Raw genomic sequence first — 24,441 nt, forward strand, 5'->3', positions numbered from 1 at the left:
TCATAACACCTGAGCAGTGCCACAGACTGATCGACTCCATGCCACGCCGCATTGCTGCAGTAATACAGGCCAAAGGAGGCCCAACTAAATACTGAGTGCTGTACATGCTCATACTTTTCATGTTCATACTTTTCAGTTGGCCGACATTTCTATAAATCCTTTGTTTTTATTGGTCTTCAGTAATATTCTAATTTTCTGATATGATGAATTTGAGATTTTCATTTGTTGTCATTTGTAATCATCAAAATTAAACAAAATAAACATCTGAAATATATGAGTTTGTATGTAATGTATGAATATAATATACAAGTTTCACTTTTTAAATGGAATTACTGAAATCAATCTACTTTTTCATGATATTCTAATTTTATGACCAGCACCTGTATTGTTAAATTTTGCATAGGCCTGGCAATGAACATATTTTTAATTTAGGTGCATCAAACCTAAAACCATATAAAACAAAGATAAAGATAATAGGAAACTGACTTGGAACAAAATGATCTATTGTGTTTAAAATTAATAAAATATTAAAAATTGCTACAAAAAATGCATAGATTTAGAATGATTAAAAAAACAGAAAAGAAGAAAATAAACAGAACAGAACAAAAAAACAGAAGAAGAAAAAACAGACTTACACTTGCCTAAACCGAGCCTTGCAAGAGCTTTTTTTTATTTTTGTCTTCTACAAAACAACCCTAGACTTAACAGCCTCATTGAGATTTTTACACATGTAGAACCAGCGGCAACAATGCGACATAATATGATGATCTCATGTTTAACTAATTTACGGTTAAGAATGTTCTTTTAAGCTGAAGTAAAGTACCAGATATTTCCAAATCATGATTGAGATTGAACTACTGTATATACTTTCTACCACTGCCAGATTATTTAAAATAAACTGTAGCTCAGACGAAAATCGAAGAAAGTTTGAGTCAACCTCCATGGTGAATATGAGAGGTTAGCTGGAGTTTACATTTAGATCTTACTTAGTCAGCATCCAAGTTTTACCACTTACTTCAGACTGTGTTATAACGCTGGCTTCAAAGTCTAGGATTTTTGAGCTGAGCTCATGTAAAATTGGAGCAACAACATCAACAGTGTTGCATTTAATCTGTATTTAGAGTGCTCTGAAGTCTGTGGTTGTAATGTCATTGAATGGGGAAAAGTTCAAGGAGTGTGCATAATTTTGTTTAAGTGTGTATAAGATAGATAGATAGATAGATAGATAGATAGATAGATAGATAGATAGATAGATAGATAGATAGATAGATAGATAGATAGATAGATAGATAGATAGATAGATAGATAGATAGATAGATAGATAGATAGATAGATAGTAGATAGTATGCAGTTTTATAAAACAATGGCCTTCTGCATTTTCTGCAGAACAAAAAAAAAAACAACATAAAAGTTTATCCTTCAAGACTCTCTGAGAGTATTCCCCCCAGCCCTCACCCTCAGATGGCAGGGCTTTTGGGTTGCACTCCAAGTAGCGCCTGGAAAAGTGAGACAGCACCCTCTCCCTCTCCTGAGTCTCTCCCATCAGAGCAAACTGCCTGAGGAAAGTCCTGCAGCACAAACACAATTCATTTGCCAGATGGTTAACAAACAAAAAACTAGTTGTGCATTCAAATGTGACCTCGTTTGAATCCTTACGAGCATCGGCATGTAATACAGATATATGCATTAGTGTTTATTTTTTTGTACAGCTGAAAAGATAGGTAATTTAGGTAATTTTCTTGACATATAGTTAACCTTATAAAGGATTAAAACTATATAATGGTGGCCTGAAGAATGCATGCTGTATACCTTACATATATTAATATACAAATATTCAATAATTAGAGAAATTATAGTAGTGACTTTGTCCAAAAAAACAGTAAACTAAACATGACAATGCAATACCACAACTCCCCTCTAGAGAGCAGTATTTACCAGAGGAGAGTATCTCCTACAGGCTCACAAAAATGCAGAAGTATCAGAAGTCATTGCTTTACTAAAACTGAATCTGTGATTAAAGCATAGTGAAGCATAGAAAATGACTTTCAAATGAGAAAATGAACACAATGAAGTTTTAATCACATTTCAAATATTAATAGTGGGCATTAATTTTTAATCAAAGGCATTTTTGGTTTGTATTCAAGAGGTGACGGGCTTTCTTACCGCAGTGCTTGGTCGAGAGTTAGGCCGGTGAAACTGAAGAAACTTAGATACTCTTCTGCAACCATACGGCTGAAGTCATTGCTGCAAACAAACAGACAGATGACGCCAACAATTTTAGGCAACCATGACAGGACAGAAAAAAACAACAGAAGAACAAACATGAGAACAAAGGATCAGGAAAGGAAAAAGGCTGAGCGTTCAAAGAGTTCAAGCTTCCTGCTTTTGCTGAAGAAGTCTTTGTTTGTGCCATCATTCAGCTTTAACTTGGAGGCCAGAATAAAGGAAACATAATAAAAGAGGAGATTCCCAGGGTGCATCTGTCAAAAAGTGAGACAAACACTTTAAACCAAATAAGTTTCTCATCAGTTCCAGCAAACCAGCTGACAGACTGACTGAACACTAGAGCACTGAAGATTGGTTTAAACACTGTATCAAATAAAAGGAAACTCAGGAAATGAACAACAAAGTGATTTTTTTTCTCTAGGACGCAAACAAAACACTTGAACATGGAAAAACTGGTATAAAATTGGAAAAGTATGATGTTTACATCTCCTCATTCCTCTGACACCACAAGAAAATACCATTGCACACTATTTCTGTCAGAAGTCACCTAATACTTATACATTGTCCACCTTAGTAGGTGTTCAGTGAAAGCCTCGGAGGTTTGAACACCAAAGGAACATAACAGACAGGATGGTGAAAAAATATTAACAACCTTTAAGGCATTGTTAAGGTAAAGAACAATATCCTAAACTTTAAACATCTTACAGTGCTCTGCAAACCCATCAAGATATAGTCATCCACCTAAACTACAAGATCAGCTAAGGATGGTTGTAAACAGAGAACTGCAAAAATCTGCAAAAAAACAAACAAACAAACAGAGAGATAAGGTGCTCTCCTCAGATCAGAGCAAAATGAAACTTAAATAAATAAAAATGTGATGTGGAAAACCTATTCAGTAAACATAACATCCCTCCACAAAAACACGGTGTTATTGGTATCATGCTAAGGGGATGCCTTTTATTAGCTGAGACAAGGAAACTGGGCAGAGCACATGGAAAGACTAATGCTGATAAATAAACAGGAAGAATTTTAACAGTCTTAAAAAGACTTTAAAACTGGAGCAACATTCATCTTCTGGCAGAAAAGACAGAGTCTTAACATAAAGCCAGACTAACAATAGAAATATTTAGATGAACAAATTGTCGTGTTAGTCCAAACCTAAAACCAGCTAAGAATCTGTGGCAAGGATAGAAAATGTCTACATGTGCTGAGTTAATGGAGACATATTCCGAGCTCTGGAATGTGTGTTTGAATGTCTGTTTTAACAGGTTGCAGGTTGAAGGGTAAAGCAGAATAAAATGAGCTGTAAATTACCAGTAAGTAATGATAAAAATTAAATTAAAAGATGTTCCATAAATCAAAGAAGAACAAATATCATCACAGTCTTAAAAAACAGAACTTAAAACTAACTTTGATAAATACAAAAACAAAATTGTATGTTTAAAAACCTTGGGCCCGAACTACATTTAAGGCTGTAAACAGTCTGTCAAATAAACATTGCAAGCAATAACAGCACTTAGAGAAAACTGTCCTTCCAGACACTTATGGTCTCACAGGAGAACAGCCGGATTTGATTAGAAATATTAGATGGTGTAATAATACAAGTTGTATGTACAGCTTGCACATCTGCTGAACAACATGTCATGTTTTTTAACGAAACCTGCTGAGCTCCACGTTTCACTACTGGTTTATAAGTAACACTGCAGCTCTGCATGAAAAGACCCCAGGTGATAAAGTGAGCTGCAAAAAGTGTGAAAACATTTTGGCCAAGACATAAATGAAAAAGGCCCCAGCAGCTGAGAAGACGAAATCCAATATCTACCAAGAATGTGATCATGTGACTGCAGCAGTTTATCTTTCAACTTAACTCCTTATGGTGAACTTTTGCTCTGGGATTACCTGCAAATATTGCATTATCACAACAAAATCTAGACAAATATGATCCTTTTACTTAACAATTACTTAGGTTTATTAAGTTCTTTATTAAATTTTTTACAAAATACCAAATTCCTAAAGAATTAGTTATAAATATCAGCTACATGACAATTATTAGAACCTCTGTTACAGATCTATGAAAAGCCTTTGGATAAATTCTGCTTATGTTTAGCAGTATAATATCAACAGGAATTTTTAATTCTTTTTTTTTATATTGGGAGAAAAAAAGGCTCATGTTAAAGGTATATTGGAGGATATTTTTTTTTTCCAGGTGGATCATCAAAATAAGTGGTCCTCCTAATTGTCAATCACTCTGGTTATACGTTTACGTAAGGCCGTCCTACATGCTTGTTTCCATTTCCATTTACCGGTGGTGAGTCTGACATAGTGGAAACATATAAAATCTTCTTTTGGAAATTAAGCTTGTATAAGCAATGCAAACAACAACTTTTAAACAGAGCGTGCACGAGGAGAAATGGGATTGTGCATGCTCTTGCATGCGTTTAATAGATATTCCCACTGGGGAGTGGGAACAGGGTTGTGCATGTGCATTTTTAATAAAAGTGGAGAGGGCGGGTTTTTTGCAAAATTTGCAAAAATCCTCCACTATACCTTTAATGTACAAGTGAATGTAGAACTGAGGACTTGGATGGCCACTGAAGACGGTTGGATTTATGTGAAGATAACAATTCCGGTATTGATTTAATCATGAGTTCAAGAGCAATATTATACTGCAAGACCCAGTGATGAGCCAGATTCATATTTCTCAGAGAGGTTAGTAGATGGTCCCAGCCTTTCATAAAGTTCAAATTAAATAACGCAATATGACAACCTGAAAACTTGATTTTAGGCCATTTAAAGAGCTGTTCAGTCAAAACCTGTCATATCATTTATAAACATCTTAAGGATAAATAATATGTGAAATTCTGTCTCAAGTCTTTGCAGGATTTTTTCTCATTCCTTCATGGCATTGCTCCAGGATGTCTGCTCTAGATTGATATCCTAAGCACTTAACCTATTAACCTGTACTTGTCATCAAAGCTCATAATGTGTAGTAGTTGTCATGTACTAGACTAAGAAATAAGTCAAAAAGTAAAAAAGTGTGACAGATATAAATTACCAATACTGGAGAACTATCAAAACCAGATGGCCACATTTTAAGAGCATTATGAACCCCTCGTTGCTCACTTCTTGCTGAGGTGGCGTGACACATCAGATTTCCTGAATCCATCCAAGTGAAAGAGACGCTTGGCAAGTCGTTTGGCAGCTGCCACATCTCCACGGTGGCTGCCGTTGGTCAAGGTGTCACTGCTTCCCAGACCCAGCCGGTCACTGAGGTTCTGGTCCAGCTCTGAGTCTGTCGCCAGACGGCCCTTCTCCCTGCTGACAGGGTATGTGGGAAAGGGACAGGGAAAGTTGAGGAAATGATTAAGATGAGGCACTAGACAAAATGGAATACAGAAACAGATTTTTACTCATGATTTAAAAAAAAGAACATAAGAAAATGGTACATGGTAAACTTGAACTGTAAATACATGAAAAGGAATCCAAGAAAAGGTGGACACCCTTTCTTGGACCACCAACTTATCCTGGTGGAGTAGTTTTCAGTGATTGAATAAATACATTTACAAATAAATACTATGTTTTCTTGGGCCTTGATGTCTCTAGTAGGGTTTCCCATGACAAAAAGACTTAGAGGCAGAAAATGAGCCGTTCAAAAATCCTCCTGAAGATGACAACATTAGGCTAGGGACATTGCCTTGTACTGCAGCCGAAGTCATGTTCAAAAAGCTCAACGATGGCATGGCTGAGGGGGAGGATGAGACCCACCCTTAGTATTTCAGGTCTCTGATGCTTTGGGCTGTCCTTCAACATTGAGTAGTAATTTATGTTCCCCTGGACTGGCATACAGGTGTGGTGGACCCAGTGGGACCGGGGAGCGTGTTCCTACTACAGAGTGGATAAACTCCGCACACCAACGTTCTGGTGAAGAACGTCTGCCTACTTGTCCAACTTTTGGTAAGGAGTAGTAGTATGGTTTTACTCCTGGTTGTAGAACAATGAAAGCAGCTCTTCACCCTTAGGGTCAACCCTATGCTGGGGGATCCATTGGAGTTTTCCCAGCCAGCCCATTACATTATGGACCTGGTATTCGACTGTGTCTCTTATGGTACCCTCCAGGTGGACGGAGTCAGAGATCCTTTACCTTAAGCCTTTCAATTTCTGTACAAGTAGAGCAAGACTATGAGTGAGTTGTACCGGTTCCAAAATCATGAGCAGAGCTGCTACTCCTTCACCTAAAAAGGAATTGGGTAACGTGGCTTATGCATCACTTTTAAATGTATTTTGATCGCCTCTTGTGGTAAGTTTTCCAGGCATGTCTCAACAGAAGATGGTCCAAGGAATGGCCCAGGTCAGAGGGGTTATTTCTCTTGGGTGGGCTTTAAAATCTTCCGGTTTACCCCAGAGGAGCTGGAGGATGTGTCTGGGAAAAAGAAGCTCTGGGTATCTCTGCTTAGACCAGTGCCCCCACATTGTTCCAGATAAAATACCCAATTCAGTGCTCTGAAGAAAATAGATATTTTTACTGATTACTGACATGGGTAATAATCTTTTAATGGCATTCCTTGAAATAACATTAAACACAATGTTGAACTTTGTATGTAAAGATGTGACAAATAAAAGACACAAGGTGAACTAACATAGGTGAATGTAATGTAGTTAAAAAGTGAAATAAACAAAATCTATGGATATGGAGTTATTTTTGTATTTTTATTAAATTCATAAGAAAAAGCAATCTGAATGTGAAATTAATGTGCTAACAGAGGGCTTTATATCTAAAGCATGACACTCATGTACATGTAGTAACACAATGTCTTTAAAGATTTATTTATTACTGACCTTATACAGTAAAAACTGCAATTACCATATCCTGTCTTGCAACTTTCTTGCTCTTCTTCTATCTTTTCTAAAAGCTCCTCATAAGCAATGATTGGTTCATAAGTTCAAATTAATTACATCTGGATTAATTACATCTGGATTCCACTCTAATAATATTCTAAGCATGTTATGTCACAGATGCAAATTATTAGAGCCTTTGCTAAACTATGGATGAGAAAATTAGGATTTTGTGTTCATTTAGTTAAAAAAAAAGGTTTGAAGGCTTTTTTTGCAGCCATTGCAAGCTGTGTAACTTCTCTTGTTGAGCCAGCTGGCCAGAGAAAACAAAAACTGCCTGCAGTTATTATGGGAAACTCAACAAACACTGTCTAAAAACACAAGATTTTATTTAGAATTCACAAAAGTTGTCTGAAACATGTCAAAAACCCTTTAATAAATGAGCTTTTCTGGAGGTTTTACCAGATTGTGGCCGTTTGCAAAACTTTAAACCTTTTCACATTTTTTGTCAAGTTACAAAACCACACTTCAGTGTGTTTTATCTGATTGACAAAGGGCATGAAAAGAATATGATACACTGTTTTGAACATTTTTCTTTAGAAGAGTGTGGTACACGTTTTTCGGAAAGTTTTGCTCATAGGGACAGAAATGCTTTTCCATTATTGATTGGAAAATACCTCAGGCTTAAACAAATTGAAAGAAAAGCGTCAGTCGACAAAAATTGATGCGCATTCCCAGAGTGACAAAAGTCTGGCCTTTCACTTGGCTATTCTAACACAAAGGTGTTTTGATTTAAAACATTTCCTTATAATTGGCTATATTCTTAGGTTTATAAACTCGCTGGAGTGTGAACCTGATTTGCACACTTAAAAGCAATGTAGGAAAGTGCTCTGTGTTTTAAATTGTCTTGTTAAATAAGTGAAAGAACAGCCCTAAAATAGCTGAAAATCATGTGCCACCTTAAACAGTGTACCAACAAGCTAAAAATCATTTTACAAGTATCAAATCATCATTTTAATTAAGGTGTGGCTAATAAATGTGTTTTTGCTTTTAAGCAATAATCAGAAAAACTAGATAGAGTCAAATACCAACTTTATTGTTGTTAACTAGGTGAGGTGTTTGGAGAAATTTTCCTGCAAAGCTCAACAATGTTCTAGTCAGTCACTGTTTTTGATGTTCAAAATATTAGTTTCTGGGCTATAACTTGGTAGTTGGGACAGACTGTAGAGAAAAACGGTCTTGATTGTTGATTGTTCGGTCTTTGCTAGATTTCAATTAAATAAAAAAATATTTTTTTGACCCCAAAGGGAAGTTAGATGTTGCTGCAACTCATTTTAGTAAGTTGTTGTAAATATTCTGTAGTGCTTTGTTTTGCACCAGATCTGAAGAAGTCTTTGGCCGAAGAAAGTCAAATTTTGTTAACAGTTTTTTTTTTTCTAAATTGGGTGTTCAGGGTCCATAATATTATTTATTTTCTGAAAACTTTTGTTTTAAGTAATTTGCTCTGATGCTGTTACCCCAGCAGATGATGGCAGGATAGATCACACCCTTCACAGCATTATAGAAGATATGCAGCATCTTGCTGTTAACACTGAAGGACCTAAGTTTGTTGTCCAGGAGACCATCAAGGTGTTTATACTCCTACAATCACCCCCTTGTTTTTCTGGCATTCAGGATGAGATGACCGTTTCCACACCAATGCCACGAAGCAGTTCACTAGCTCCCCGTACTCAGTTTCTTGTCCATCGTTGATACACCCAATGACTGCAGAGTCATCTGAGTATTTCTGCAGATGACAGGACTGTGTCTTGTACTGAAAGTCAGACGTGTACAGACTAAAGGCTGATTTATACTTCCTCTGCGTAGGTGTCACAGTGAACAAAAAGCCGTCCCTGCCCCCTCCGCAGACACTCTGCACTTCTCCCAAATTGTAACTGACCACAGACAGTGCCGCAGACAGGAGGCCGGCTTGTTTAGTTTTTATGACCGAATTTGTGTAAAACTACTTGTGAAGTTGGACCAGCTAGAAGATCAAGGTGCACGAGAATGCTAGGACCCTTTTTCCATTTGGTCTCCCGCTGTTTTTCGCCGTCATGTCCCTTCGTTATAGGACTAAACCCGCCCCCACTTCCTTATCGCCTCAACCGTATCTAGACCCACAGCATATAGCACAGACCACACTTCAATACTGAGCATAAATCAAAAATGTCTGCATCAGGTTCACTGCGACACACTGCTGCAGGAGTATAAACAGCCCTCAAAAAGGAATGGTGAGAGTACCATCCCCTGTGGTGCTCCTGTTCTGCTGACTACCTGATTAGACAGTTGACCCTTCAGTATCACAAACTGTGGTCTGTCAGGTAGCCTTTTGATCCAGGTAATTGTTGATGTCTCCACTTGAGTTTTCTGGAGGTTCTGACAATGAGCAATCAGAATGAATTGCATTCAATGCAGACATGTTCACAAGTCATTTTTTGCAAGTCCAAGTCAAGTCTCAAGTCTTGAGAGCTCAAGTCCAAGTCAAGTCTCAAGTCTTGAGAGCTCAAGTCCAAGTCAAGTCTCAAGTCTTGAGAAGGCCTGTCGCAATAATCAATTAATCGCACAAAAAATTCTAATCACTTGATTAATTTAAAAAAGTGCAATAATTTTGTGCTTGCTTGTTTCTCCTTGTGTTTTCATCTCCGTCACTGAGACGGTATAGCTTAAAGGTCGCTATTATATCTATGGAATTATCATTATCTTGAACTGCTAAATGAAAAATACAATTAAAAAAAGCACACGCAAAAAATTTTTCCAGATACATTTTGCATTTTCTTACAGTATTTCCTGACATTTGTGGTTACAACTTTTTCTAGTTTTAGCAGTAAATGTCTGCTCTTTTGTTGAAAATGAGGACTGTGGGGGGAAAAAACAATCACAATCCTGCCATCCACGTAATGTTGCGTCAGTGACGTCAGTGTGTTGAACAGGGAAAAATATGATTTATGGTTTTCTTTCATTTTAATGTTAGTTTAATGCTTTGCATGTTTGGAGGGGAAGATATGATTTGTTTTTCTTTGTATTTTCTTCTTGAGCTTTGCATGTTTTGATGTTTCTTTTTTATATGATTATTTTCCTTTATTTTAGACTTTTGAATTTTTCCTGCATGTTGGGTTGTTTTGGTTTGTTTTTCCCTTGTGACAATCCATGCGCACTGGACTGAAGTAGTTGTCTGAGGAGGCGGAGTGCATTAATTGCGCTGCGTAATTGCTGCGCTCAGGTGTGAGCAAGGGCTGATTAAAGCCGACATAAAAGGAGTCTGAAGGAAAGGAGAAGGAGAACGATGCGAGAGGTGTCGAGGATTGCATGTGGATGGTCGTTTGGTGCATGGCGCGTGTTTTGAAGCTGCTTATGGAGAAATGTCTTGGGCCGTGAGTAGTGAGGAAACAGGAAGCGATTCTTGTGGGATGGAAGAGGGAAATAGTGACAATGAAGGTTGGAAGATAGCAACATCAAAAAATGAGAAAAAGCAGAAAAAACAGAGATCAGTTCAAGGGGAATCTAGTTCAGAACAATCCAGTGATTATCATTCCATACATTCCACAGCACAACAAAATGAATTCAAAGTCATATTCAAAGTCGTTAATCAGGCAGACTCTTTTACAAATTGGAATCCGGTTCACTTAACAAAAACCATCAATAAACTTGTCGGAGAAGTCAAAGGTGCCAGAATTCTGTACAGTGGAGACCTGCTAATTAACTGCAGAGACAGCGCCCAGCAAGGCAAAGCAATACGTATCAACAAAATTGACGGGATAAGAGTTCAGTGCAGCTTAATGGAGAACAAAAAGATCAGCAGGGGAGTCATTGGAGGAGTTCCTCTAAAAATTTCTGAAAAAGAGATTCTGGAAAACATAAGCGGTGCAAAAGTAAAAGAAGTAAAACGGTTAAAAACAACAAGAAACGGAGAAAGATCTGACAGTTTATCTGTGCTAATTAAATTCGAAGTAGAGCAATTACCAAGCAAAGTATTCATCGGTTACATAAGCTATAATGTCAAAATCTACAATCCTCCACCATTGAGATGTTTCAAATGCCAAAAATTCGGTCACATTGCAGCAGTTTGTAAAGGGAAACAGAGGTGTGGAAGGTGTGCAGGAGAACATGTGTATACGGAAAATGTGGAAAAGAAGCTAAAATAAAATGCTGTAATTGTGGTGGAGAACATACTGCTGCCTATCGCGGCTGTGAAGCAAGCAAAAGGTCTGAGGAAATAAAAAAAATGAAATTTGAGCTCGGAATAACCTACGCTGAAGCTGCAAAAAGGATTCCATCTCAGTCAGAAAAACTCAAACCTACAGTTCAACACACAGCAAATTCCAAACCTCTAGAGAAATCTCTAAAAATTGATGAAGACTCACTTATTGTTAAAAAGACAAATTTTGTTCTTTTCATGGTAGAAGTAATTAATTGTACTGCACAGACAACAAAAAAAAACGGAAAAAATCAAAATAATAGTGAAGGCTGCAGAAAAATATCTGGACATTAAAGATTTGAACTGGGAGATGGTTGGAAGTATGATGGGAGGACCGATGGGACCATCAGAAACTGGCAGAGTTAAGATGACCTAGAGTAAATTAAAATTATATGGGCAAATGTGATTTAGTATTATGTTGGTTTAAGTTACACAGGTTTTTTTTTTTTTTTTTTTTTTTTTTTTTTTGGGGGGGGGGGGGGGTGAATCGTTTCCTGTTTTCTTGCTTTACTCCATATCAGTTGGTGGCGGTAATGCACAATTCACAAGTCTGCCAACCGCCATAAAATCCCATAAGAAGAAGAAGAAGGAGAACGGAATCTGCAGATGACAGAGACGGACGCGCTGCTGGGGGAGATGCAGGCGGGATCCGTGCGCACTGATGGCCCAGTAAGGATTATTAGGGCAGAGGAGGAACCTCGCCTGTAAGTAGCGCTCCCCCTCGCTTAACGCATAAACAGGAATATATCTTCCGACGGGGTTTTGGCGCGTGGATGCTGGCGTTCTCCTTGCTTCTCTTTTTAGCTGGATCGGCCTGGAAAGGGGTGTGGCACGCCAGGGAGTGGAACAGTGCTGGAGCGCCGCAGAGTCTGTGGATCAGCCAGTGGGTGCTGCAGGCTGATCACTCGCACACCAGAAGCAGCATAACAAGCGGAGCCCAACTTCCAGCCTCTGATTTTTAAGGAAAACTCTTGAATTTTAGGTTTTATCAGGAGAAGAAAAGGACTGTTTTATTATGCCACTTTTGCTGTGGCTTTTTGTATAAATAAAACACTTGAACTAGAGTGCTTCACGGTTTGGGTCTTTGAGTTTTCTTCTGTGTGCGGGTAAGGCGAGCGGCGATCAGTCAAGTTAGTAAAACAAAAAACACTTTAAGTGTTTTTACACTGGTATAAAATATTGTTCACAAGTCGGAAATCACGAGTCTCAGTCGAGTCTGAAGTCCTTTAAATGCAAGTCTAAGTCGAGTCTGAAGTCATTAAATATGCGACTTAAGTGCGACTCGAGTATGAGTCACAAACTCTAGTCCCCATCTCTGATTCAATGCAATAGAGAAATCCTCACAATGATGTCTGTCTTGTCTAAATGACAAGGGTAAAGTACAGGGGGTCTTGATAGCTACTTCTTTGTTTGCTGACGTGAACCAACAGAAGTCTCTCTACAGTAGGACCTTCATGGTGTGAGATGTCAGGGCAACAGCTCAATAGTTATTGAGGACTGTTGAATGAGTTTTTTTTTTTATACTGGAACAAGGCAGGAAGTGGAACAGTCTCATGGGTCAGGCTAAGGTTAAAGAAGTTATGCATCTATAGTTGTCCATTAGACGGAGGAAAGAAGGGAAAGATGCTGAACTTGTTCCTGAAATTAGTGTAGACTAGGATATGTTCATTTAATTGGCTCTGTCCAGACTGAAGCCTGTGTTCTCCTTCATCCCTGAAAACACATCTCTAATATTGTTCAGTTGAAGCTAGCTCTCCAGTTTCTCTCTGTATGCCTCCTTGCTTTCTCTTAATCTGACCAAAAACTGGTTCTGTATACTCCTCAATAATTTCCTGTCTCCCTTCCTAAAGGCTCTTGGGTTTGTTATTTGGGGAAGTATCTCACTGTTCTGTTGGGGATAGTCTCATCCACACAGATGTATATAAAGTCAGTCACACATTTAGACACTTGATGCCCTTTCTATGTGGCTGACAAAGTCCATCGCGGCTTGTAGGCTTGAAACTGCCTTGTAGGGCCTTTTTAGCTTCCCAAGACCTTCTCTACACCTTCTATACCTTCTCTTTAATGCAGATTGTCTCTTATTAAAGGGGTCCCAAGAGACTGACTTAATTAAGAGATGGAAAAGTATTTGACATTTGCATGAAATAAGTTTTTTTTTAGTTTCAATTTTTTTATGGTAAAGCAGTGGACAAACAATTGGAAAGTCAGGAGCGTAACAGAGCATAAGACAGGGTCAAAATCACAACTTTTAGTCACAGATACAATTGGTTGTTAAGTTACCATGTAGCAACATCTCATATGTATTCAACATAACCCCACACACAGAAATGAACAAAGTCAATCGAACAATCACATCACCCCCGTCCGCTTCATTCCTCCCCGTAGTTTATCCTGGGGACAAGTGAACCACAGGCAGGAGACATACACCCCCCCATGCAATTTATGTTTCACCCCTTCTTTCATAATCCAGTTCTGATCCTCTTATGGACACTGTTTGTACATTTAGAAGAAGACGGAATTCAGTATAGGCTTCTACCACTTTCCTATCGAGCTATAACTTCTTCAGCAATCTAAGCAACAGTAACTATGGTTCACATCACAGAATCTAACCTTCACGCTCTCCATCATATCAGCAGGAAATGGAAGAGGAAGCAGCGATGATCCAGCTATTGATACTGACCTCTGTCGGCCAGGAATACCCCAAAAGAACTGCAGAGTTTCAGATTGTGTCCCTTGTGTTGCTTTTGAAAAAGGATTCTCTGTAGGGGATTGAGTCCTCAACTTTTAAATAGGCTTTGCTTCACAATTTTCTCAAGGGTGCTGTTAAACCTGCTGACTGTACAACTTTTCTATCACACTTTCTTTCCTCTCTCTATAAATAGGCAGGAATACAGCACTGTCTGAATAGCCAGTTTCTTAATTACTGAGCTTTTGTTGTTGACACTCCTAGTGGAGGGTGTCATTTACTCTCTGCTGAGTAACCTTCAAGTCAGCAGTCCTCCCCCTCATTGTGTAGACTGCAACACAACTCTGTCTTATTCTTTTATGGATCTTGTCTAACAGACTGAATTTCTGAGAATCCAAATTTTGGGGTTTTGATTTTTAAGTTCAGAATCACCAGAGATAAACAGTTTAAGAGAAAATTACATTTTTAATTTAAATAACTGAAAGAAGAGATCCTCGCTACTATATTTATTTTACCCACAGACAGGTACCACAAATAAAAGACGATTGGTGCTTATACCCCACTTTCTCACCAAGCAGGTGAAACAGGTTCCAGGCTGTAGGCCTACCTGTTGCAGGATCTCCTTTGTGTGAAATTTCGCTTGTCTCCAGCTGCAGAGGCACTTTGACAGCGCAAGACAGATTGTAACTTCGCTGAAGATGCCACACCGCCATCCCGCCTTCGACTTTCCCCTCGTATCCCTCTGGCATTGTACCCTGTCGGCATCACCATTTAGTCCTGAGACCTAATGCAGAGAAACAGCTGTGCCAGCTCCCCTGAGACCGACACATTTGGACATGCTCTCTGCTTGGTCCTGACCCTGACTGAAACCTCATGAGTTTTTTCCACTTTCTCACTCTCCCACTGAGTTTGCTGTCATCTGATCTTCACAGCCAGCCTTCTTAGCCTCTAAAAGCAAAAGGAGCTGTTTGTCCTCCAAAGCTGCTCCGTCTCTAACTTTTCCAAGTCTGTTTGATGTGTTCTCTCTCTTCCCGCATTTTACTCCTCCTCCTTCTCTGTCTCCCTCCCTATTTCCCTGTGTAAACATTCACCATGCCTCTTGCTGACCTTGCATTTAGAGCATGGAATGAGACTTGGTTTCTATATCTCCTCAAAAATCAACATGAGTTTACCTTTCATTCATTTCTTTCACTTACTGCATCTCCAATTACACACAGCTTGTTCATCTATTGAGCACCCCACAAATAATTTTTTGTGCGAGATCTTTTCACACACCTGTAGAGTAAACAAAAGCTAAACGGTGTCAGGTTTAAGCTCCATATCTCTGGGCTGCATGCCTCTGAAATTCTTCTACATCCTTAACTGCTTGGGGCGAATAGTTGCTCTCCTTTTGTCAATATCCGAGGCTGTTGTGAAGTTTGTTTATAGTAGGCCTTTCATGAGGGTCTGCAAAAGTGTTCTCAGCCACAAGATTAACTGCACTGTAGTTTGGGCGATCCCACCTGTTTTGCACTGAGTCATCAAGAGATGACACAATGGCGAGAGGTCCTGAGAGAATTTCCAGTGTCAGCTTCTCTCAGTCCACTTAGCAGCTCCAAACAATGAGCCACTGTCTGAGGATACAGACCAACTGAAAAGAGTAGTTCTATGGAAGGAATGAGAGGGGCAAAGGCGAAAGAACCTCCTTCTCTTACAGTGTCTTGCGTAAGTTTTCAAACCTAAAAAAAAAAAATTATTTCTATTTTACAGCTGTAAAGTTTAAAAGGTTTAATATGTTTTTTTTTTTTTTTTGGTAGGCAAACATAATAGTGCTCAACTGTGAATATAAAAAAATGGTCTTCAGATGTTTCTCTATTTTGATGTACAGTATAATTTTTCAGATTTAACACTTATGAGTTTTTTTCTGTGTTTTTTTGCAACCATCACACTTCATTTCCCTACTGCGACAGTAAAGGGTTCTCTATTCTGTTTGTCAGTTCTTAAAAATATATTTCTAATGCTCTTTTTGGTGTGGGTCTATATTATAAAATCCTAATAAAATACATTGTTGAGTTAGTAACAGGAAACCTGGAAAAACATTGAGGATTTTGCAATCATTTTGCAAAGCTTTGTATCAAAGTATGTCCAAACTAGCTGTGATATCTGTGGCAAAACTCACAAATGGTGATAAGATCGACACTACCTTCTCAATCTGGTTCTTTTGTGCAGATTTAAAAAAAAATGGAGCGAATTTGTGATAAGATAACAATTTTTTTCTTCTTAAATAATTAAGGAATGAATCAGCTTAAATTCAAGACTGTATTCCTTGTTTCTATAAATATCCCCCTTCCTGTTGCATAGAACAAAATGAATTTTATCTTTTGATGCCATCTAGTGGACAAAGTCACAAGCATGCTTGCCTCTGCAGTGCGGTCTGTTAGTAAGTCAGGTGTTAATGATAAAGACAGGTGAAAGCAAACATTTGACTCTAACCTCTCATACAAGCTCATTGAACCCATGTAGAAATAATGCTTTTTCATCACAGCTCAATAGAATATAAACTTGAACAGCATATGGGTATCAATAATCACTAGGCTGTCCCTAATGACTACAGCAACAGCTATCTGTCTAAAAAATGCATAAAAATACAACATTCATGCATGCAAATAAAGCATGCACCTCCTCTGCACACTTATTTATGACCACCTGGATGCTCAGGTGCATGAAAAATAAATACCGACAAGGAAATAGTCCAAGATGGAGTTACACACACCTCTACAATCTGTTGGACACTGTGGGACCATATGATGGTTTAAAATGACCTTCACTTTATGTCACTGCAGCACTATTCTGCTCAAGGAGAATGACACAGATTCTCTAGAGTCAGTAGCAACAGAACTTTAGCAGGAGAATATTTTCCATGCATAATTTTACATCATAAGTTCTAAAGTAACATTTAACCATAATTATGCATAAATGTTCATTTGCTTCTTCGTTTTGTAAAGAACTAAAATTTATGCTTTTTTTCCAAACAAGATGTGAAACCAGGAATATCTAATGCTGCTGGAGACAAACCACTGGTTTGTAGGGAATAAGTCTATTTATCAGCAATATGTTCTTAGTTTCTGCTGCATGCTTAGAGGGGAAACGGAAATGTTTGCAATCAGCAAACTTACCCCTAGATGGCAACCAATCATCCAAAAATGTAAAGACCTACAACAAGCAAGTTGTAGTTCATCCCCTGTCATGAATCCTGGTGGATACAGTTGTTTAAACAAGAAAAGAGAGGTAATAGAAAGCAAAGATTACAGTTATACTGCAGAATCAGTCAAAGTTAAATTTGTGGAGTTTTTTTTTTTTTTATCCAATATTTCATATATTTCCATAATATACTTAAAGGTATATTAGATAGCTAGAAGCATTTCAGCTAGATACAAAATTAAACATTGCAAAGCTGCCTTGAATCCAGCATAAAAGGATGAGTTGTGTCTGAGCTGAGACATAATATGTTTCCTGCATATAAATGCTGCTTATCTATCCATCCTATGTCTTCCATTTATCCAAGATACAGCGACAGAGGCAACAGTTCCCAGAGGAAAACCCAGATATCCCTTCGTGAAGCTCTATGGGTCAATCTGAAGGATCCCAAGGGTTTTCCTTGTTCCTTTAGGAGGATGGATATTTCAACCCCAGCCTTTCATTGTAGAGAAGAAGAGCTCTTCAAGCCCTCCCACCACACCATGTTACTCAGTTCCTCATGATAGTTGGTAGAGAGGACAGTATTAGAGAGAGGGGGATGACATTTGGTAAAAGTCAAGAGACCAGGACTTGAACCAGTGAGGACCACATGCAGAGGGGCACCATCACCATGCCCCTCCTCATCAAATTTCTAAGCATAAGTCTGGCCACTGTAAGGAGGAGGCTAATTTCTAATGCAAGGTCTGGTTCTTTGGTCATACCTGTTCAACCTAAAGTGAGCAATTGAAAAAGATGGACCAGTAAATTGAGAATGATGGGTATCTGTGTGGCTTTTAAAGACTCTCCAATCTCTGCATGCCTAAAAAACAAAAAAAAAAAGGTGTTTCGACAGAATGACCACAGGGTCCTGTTCATTCCCATGGTGGACTGCAGTGCACCAGGGCTGCCGCTTGTCAAACCTCAGGATAGATCTTTGTTTTTCTACAAGTGATTTGGCTCTATCTGCATCCTTAGGCTATAACCTCTAGCCAGACTGGAGCAGTTCTCAGCTGAAAGTAAACCAGCCGGTATAAGAGAAGCTCCTCTAAGCCTGAGGCCATGGTTGTTGATGGGAAATTATTTGTTTTCCCCTATGAACATGGAAAGTTTATCCATGTTCATATGTGGCGAGTAAAACTCTATGTTTTCAGACTGCGTAGGCCAAGTCCCTACATTCTCAGGGGAGGGGCATTCTAGCAGACACTAGTCCAAAAGACAAACCGTCTTTATCCTGTGGTCAATCACAAGCACCACACAGGGGATACAACACTGAAAATCTGACCTGCTGGCAAGAGACAACATTCTTCATGCTTATCCATAGTTAAGTCCTGTCTGTAGGAACAGGCTGCTTGCATCTTCTTTTCAGATTTTTGCAGGAGTGGCTGAAACCAAAGAGGCACCCGAGACTCATCCTTCTCCTTCCAAAACCGTCACAGCACGAGGATCAGTGTAGGAACCACCTAAACTCCAGGTTATTCCCACAAGAGGAAACAGCTAGCTGAAAAGCTACCAACTGCCACCCAGTTCTCTCATACATGCCTTAACTTTTCTGCCCATTAGATTCCCCTAATTTTTCTCAGAACAGAGATAAACAGAGGTACAAGGTCTGACAGGAATAGAGGAAGTTATTTTCTAATCTAAAATGTTTCATCCTTTATGTTTGATGTGTTTTATTCTGTTTTAAGAGCCGAACAAAAAATGTTAGGCGGAAGTTTACTTAGCAGCAGCAACCACTGTCATTTAAAACAAAACCAGAACATCTCAAAGACTCCCCCAGCCCCCTTTTACCTCTCCCTGGAGGAAAAACACTCCAACCTAGAATTGTCATCTTCCATATTTTCTGTAAAATAAACACTTTAACCTTTCATCTTCCTGACACTGTTCTTGCAATTGAATCAGGCCTCTGCCTAAAACAATGACAGTTTTATCAAACTAGTTCTAAAGCTTATTTAATCTTATTCCTCATTCTTCAAGATCAGCTTTGGTTCTAAAAAATAAAATCTCTACTGAAGGTGGCATCATTGCATAATTCTATAGGGTTTTTTTGTTTGCTTTTTTTTTTTTTTTTTTTTTTTTACCAATTTCTTTTGTGTATATAGTGATTCATATTTTTGGTTGGGTTTCACCAAAAAAGTTTAAATGAAATATTCTTATCCTGAAGCTCAATTTAATTTAATCCTTAAATCAGTTATTGTAAATGCATTAATCTGTGTGCAAAGCATGCTGTTTGTGTTAAAGTGCATTCCTTTATCTGTTGTTCTAACATCCCAGCCATTTGGATGCATGTTCACAAGATAAAATATTATGGAGCAAAAGTTATTTGACTTAATAGGAAAAAAGAAATGATCTAAGTCTACAACAGGATAAACTGCCTCCTCTGAATTTTGAGTCAGTCTCTCCATTAAGTAGAAATTTTTTTTGTGTCTTTTTCAGGAGTAATGATTAAAACTGAGTTGGAAAGATGGTCTGTCATAGAAGATGATGGCAAGAAGTCATTATTTAAAGCTCAACCCAAAAGTGAGATGTAAAAAAAATAAACTGTAAGTAGTATAAAAAAAGGTTTAATTACAATTTCCCATGAAGGTTAAATTACAATTATAAGGGTATAAAATCCTTTGAGATACCAATTTCTGTTAAAATGCAAATAAAAAAAGAAACATTATAATTTCAAAAATGATATATCTACCTTTCTAGTATTATTTTTGAAGATCTCCTTTGTTACTTCCAACCAAAAATCTTTCTAAACAATAATTTGAATTACTTGGGGACAAGCTATATTTTCGTATTTTTGTAATTTACCATTTCAAAAACAGTAGAGTACAAATCAGAGCAGAAAATCTGAGTTAACAAAGTCTTTTTACATTATATATTAACAATTAGTTTACAGTCTTATTCTGCTAAAACGTTTTTTCTAACTGCCTCATGGTGAGTGTGCACTTACACCCTAAAAAACTTTTCTCCAGAGTGATCAGCGGTAATCTACAGCTTTAAATGATGCAACTCTACGGGTTTTTAGCTTAAAGGCAGATTTTGAATCCGAGCTGCAGGGATTTGCTTCCATTTAGCCGCAGGAGAATTAGTGGGCTCTTACACCGATGCTCTGACTCATAGTTTGTAGTGACTGTATAAAATTGAAAATCTTTCTGTGGCAATAATTCAGTATCAACACTTTTATGGTTTGATATTTTAGCCATCGCATAAAATACAGTTAACACATTTTTGAATAAGCATCAAACTATACATTTTTATTTTCTTTTAATAAAACATGCTCGACGTGTTGCTTCCTGGTTTTGTCTCTAAATCTGTATGTAACTTTAACACACTTCTCCATCTCTCAGTATGACAACAGAAATTAGATCATGTCATGGAAAGGAGGAACATTAATTATTTTATAATTAGGAGTGAATGCTGCAAAGCATTTACCTTGAATTACGTATACAACAGGAAATTAAGTGAAAAGAGCTATACTGTACAAATAATGTTTAAGTTCTTACTTAAGCAGATAGAAATAAAGATCTATTAAGAAATGTATTTTTCCCTTTCTGTTAGAAAAAACAATTGTTGCTCATTTAAACTGGAATAATTTTATCCTTGTAAAAAAGAAAAGTTTGAACACCACTTAATTATAGGTTGTGTAATTATAAATTAATACATTGCTTGCAAATAATCTTATTTTATCTGCATATTTTAGCAATATCTATTCCAGTGAGAGCAACTTCTACTATATAATCACATTTTATTTGACAGTCACATTAGATGCAGACTTTTCATCATGGACTATTACAGCTTATGTTATCTCTAGTGTTCCTGTTAAAATTGAAACATTTGACCTTTGAACGATACCATAGTGCTGCAAGGCAAAAAAAAAAAAATTGGAGGAAATGAGAAGAAACCAGTGAAATTAAATAAATCACTTTTTAAAAGTTTTTAAAAATAATTAATGAAACAAAATTAAAGCATTAAAGTTCCTACTTTAATGTACCTGCAACCTGCATGACACAGTGGACAATTAGTCATCATCACTTATAAGGACTACAAAAAGATTGCTTTGTGATAATCAAATTCTTACCTTAATACTCAGAGTATCTATTTTGTTAAAGTAAATACAGCACTAAAACCAAAATACATTGTATGAGGGTACACAGTTCAAAATTGCCTCCCTTAGAGTTTTGTTGCCTTTTTCCACTCTTTTTTAACCCACAGATGATTTCTCTTTAAGAACTATAATATATACAGAAAAGGATTTCCTGTTCCTAAGAATCTCACTCTCATTTAACCTGATTAAGTCCTAAACCAGACTCTGAAATAAGGAAGGCCAAGCGGAGACTACATTTAGTATGGCAACTCAAGAAGCAAAATCTTCCACAGAAGCTGCTGGTAATCTTCTACACTGAAATCATTTAGGCTATTTTGTGCACATCCATTTTTGGTTAGATTCAACTATAAGGAACAATTAGGCCTGCAGAAAAGATAAACAGGGCCTAACATTAATCGATCCACGACCATCACAAGTCAAGAACAAAAAAAAAGAGCAATTTACAGCTCCACTGACTATCCTCTTTAGATGCTGTTGAAGCATTTACCTTTAGGTCAGGGTTGCAGATCACTAATGGTGAAAATAAAGTGACACAAAGAGAGTTTCTTTCCTCAGGCATTCCCTCTGATAAGAAAAAATGAACACCTCCCATTTTAGATCATTAGCTACTCTGATAGAAACAAATAAGCCTTTTGGACTTAATAACCACTCTGTCTTCTTCTAAAATTGATAAATACAAAGTTGGGCTATAAATGCACACTTGTGCAAACCAACACGAGATAAATAACATTATTGTATTGACTAATGTGAAAAAGTATTTGGTTAAATGTAATGTGATAAAAAATATAAAACGTGTGTTTGTGCTTTCAGAGGGACTACCTGATTTTGGAACCAACCTGGACAAAGAGAAAGATGGGTTGATGTACCAGCTGCTCCCCAGGTGTGTATAGTCTCGCCCTCTTGGCATCACATCATCTGAGCCGCTGCTTAGCCTCTCACTGGAGGGAGCTCGCGTGGCGTCCGAGTCCCCCGTCATTGTAAAGATGGAATCAGAAAAACTGGGCCTCTCGTGGTGTGCCAATGGCGCAAAGCTGAGCTGCACGATCTGACGGGTGCTCTGGCACACTGGCCCGTGGATGGCAGGGGTCAGTGTAGGCAGATCAAAGCTAAGGACGGTTTGTGTGCTGGAGGTCAGTAGCTCCTCGCTGTCCAGGCTGTTGTAGGAGGTTCCTTTGGCTCGATGAGACTCCATGATGTTCTCAAAGTGGCTGCTGAAGGTGTCCTCAGTGGCACAGCGGGGCCCAGAGACCAAGATAGGGGACTTGAGGGCCGGGTTGTGGTTGTCGAAAAACGTCTCCATTGGTCTAAACAGGAAGATTCTGGATGTTAATGGAACAAATCAGGCGGTGCCAGGATAAAAACCTACTGTTGGTGACAGAATCCTGAATATTTAATGCAAAACATGTCTGATTCTGACAGAGCTGGAAAGGAGGTTATGATAGACATGCAGATTCTGATCAAGATCTATGCTTTGTAGCTCAGTTTTCTTTTGTCATAAACTCATCAGCAGCTTTATTAGGTACACCTTTTCTCTGTCATGGTTTTTGTTCTGTTTAAGTTTTCTTTTTGAGTTTTCAGTGGTTTCATTTTCATTTTGTGTCATTCTAGTTGTTTTGGTTGTATTTTATGTCTTCTGTATTTCTTGTTTACCCTCTGTTGCCCTCTTGAGTCAGTCTCCTTGTCCTAACTCCCTATTAAATTCTTCTGTCCACACCTGCTCCAAATCTGCTAATTAGTCCTGATTTATGCATCTCATATATACACCTCCTGTTCAGTTACTTTTTGCTAATTCCTGGTTGTTTCCTAGCTCCTCATGCGTGTTTCCCTGATGTCTCCTGGATGTTTTTTTTTCTGTAAGTTTAGATTAGATTAGATTAGATTAGATTAGATGAGCTTTATTGATCTCACAGCGGAGAAATTCACTGGTCACATATTGGCATAGTAATTAAAGAAGGTGCAAAAAAGGAGGAAAATGTGCATTAAGAATAAACAGCAAGCACTATATATACAGTATATCAAGATAAGAATACGAATTAAGGTGCAAGTGTAGATGTATGTACATGTTTGTTTGTGGATTTTGCTTCTGTTGCCCTTTGGTTTTTTAAAACTGCAAGAAATCACCTCAGCTTCAGTCTCTGCATTTGGGTCCTCTTCAAATCCCCACTCAACCTGACATTCACATTTTTGTTAGCACAAATAGCCATCCAGCTAATTACATGGCAACAGTTCAATGCATTAAGGCATCTTCTAAGATTTTCATCCAAAGCTTTTTCTTGGGTTTAGAGTGAAAACATCAGGTTAGTCCCAGGGGTGTGCTCAAGGTTGGAGGAAAATTGATTTGAAATGACTTGAAAGGCAATAAAAGCTCAAATTTGTTATTTGTTAAAAACAAAACCTGCAGAATACCCTCCCTGAACACATATGTTGAACTATATGAAGCAGATGGGCTACAGCAGAACATATGTCACCCCACTTCTGATTATAGCTAAAATTAACAAACTATTGCAGAAAATCAAACAAGCTAAACTAACAATCTACAATGATGCGTGGAGAAATCTCATCTGGTCTGATGAGTCCAGATTTCAGAGGCAACAATCCGAAGGTTTAACTAGAATTGAAAAGTTTTCACAGGTTATATAACGGGGTTGGGTATGTTGCCTGTGCACATTTTGGGCTCCTACCAAATTGGGTGTCACTTAAATGCTGGAGTTTATGACCATCCGTCTTATGCTGTGTATTTTCATTGGAATGATGCACCATGTCAATGCTCAAATATGTTCCTAATGTTCTCTCTGCTCATCTGGTCTGTTCCTGTTTGCCTTTGACACAATCCTCGAGAGAAATATCAGCAGGGCTGCTGTCATCAGCACCTTAGATTATAGATGATTGAGTTTTACCTTTTTTCAGTGTTTTCTGTTTCTCTCCTAGACAGACTGTAGATATAGGCTCAGCTTTCACATCCCTTTGAAATGAAAACCATCTTAAAGCTAATCTGCTTCACTGTTTCTTTCCAAGGCAGAGCCACCTCTGAAGCTAGTTTACCTTTACCTTTTCTAGAATGGTAAGTATTTAGGGTCTCTATATTTGTTTTGTGTGTCTGCTTCCACTTCTTTGAACTCAGTCGGTCTCAGCAGATGGCCGGTCACAATA

The 24,441-nt window shown here is 38.0% G+C and overlaps 1 protein-coding gene across 5 annotated transcripts in view; it reads right to left on the bottom strand.

Annotated features, from left to right (window-relative positions):
* The window catches only part of LOC119782496 (PH and SEC7 domain-containing protein 1-like), a 114,681-nt gene that overhangs the window by 57,262 nt on the left and 32,978 nt on the right, over positions 1 to 24,441 (bottom strand). For 2 of the 5 annotated variants that reach the window (XM_038283488.1, XM_038283490.1), the window contains exons 5-8: positions 22,128 to 22,595; positions 5,350 to 5,544; positions 2,164 to 2,244; positions 1,456 to 1,568 (exon numbers count right to left, since the gene is read on the bottom strand). In XM_038283488.1, the coding sequence (XP_038139416.1) occupies positions 1,456 to 1,568; positions 2,164 to 2,244; positions 5,350 to 5,544; positions 22,128 to 22,595 (857 nt within the window). Of the gene's footprint in view, positions 1 to 1,455; positions 1,569 to 2,163; positions 2,245 to 5,349; positions 5,545 to 14,586; positions 15,021 to 22,127; positions 22,596 to 24,441 lie in introns of those variants that run through there. The other 3 variants (XM_038283489.1, XM_038283492.1, XM_038283491.1) reach the window with 3 other exon arrangements.

Source organism: Cyprinodon tularosa, unplaced genomic scaffold (genome assembly GCF_016077235.1).
Source record: "Cyprinodon tularosa strain WSP-4 unplaced genomic scaffold, ASM1607723v1 ctg194, whole genome shotgun sequence".
NCBI lineage: Eukaryota > Metazoa > Chordata > Actinopteri > Cyprinodontiformes > Cyprinodontidae > Cyprinodon > Cyprinodon tularosa.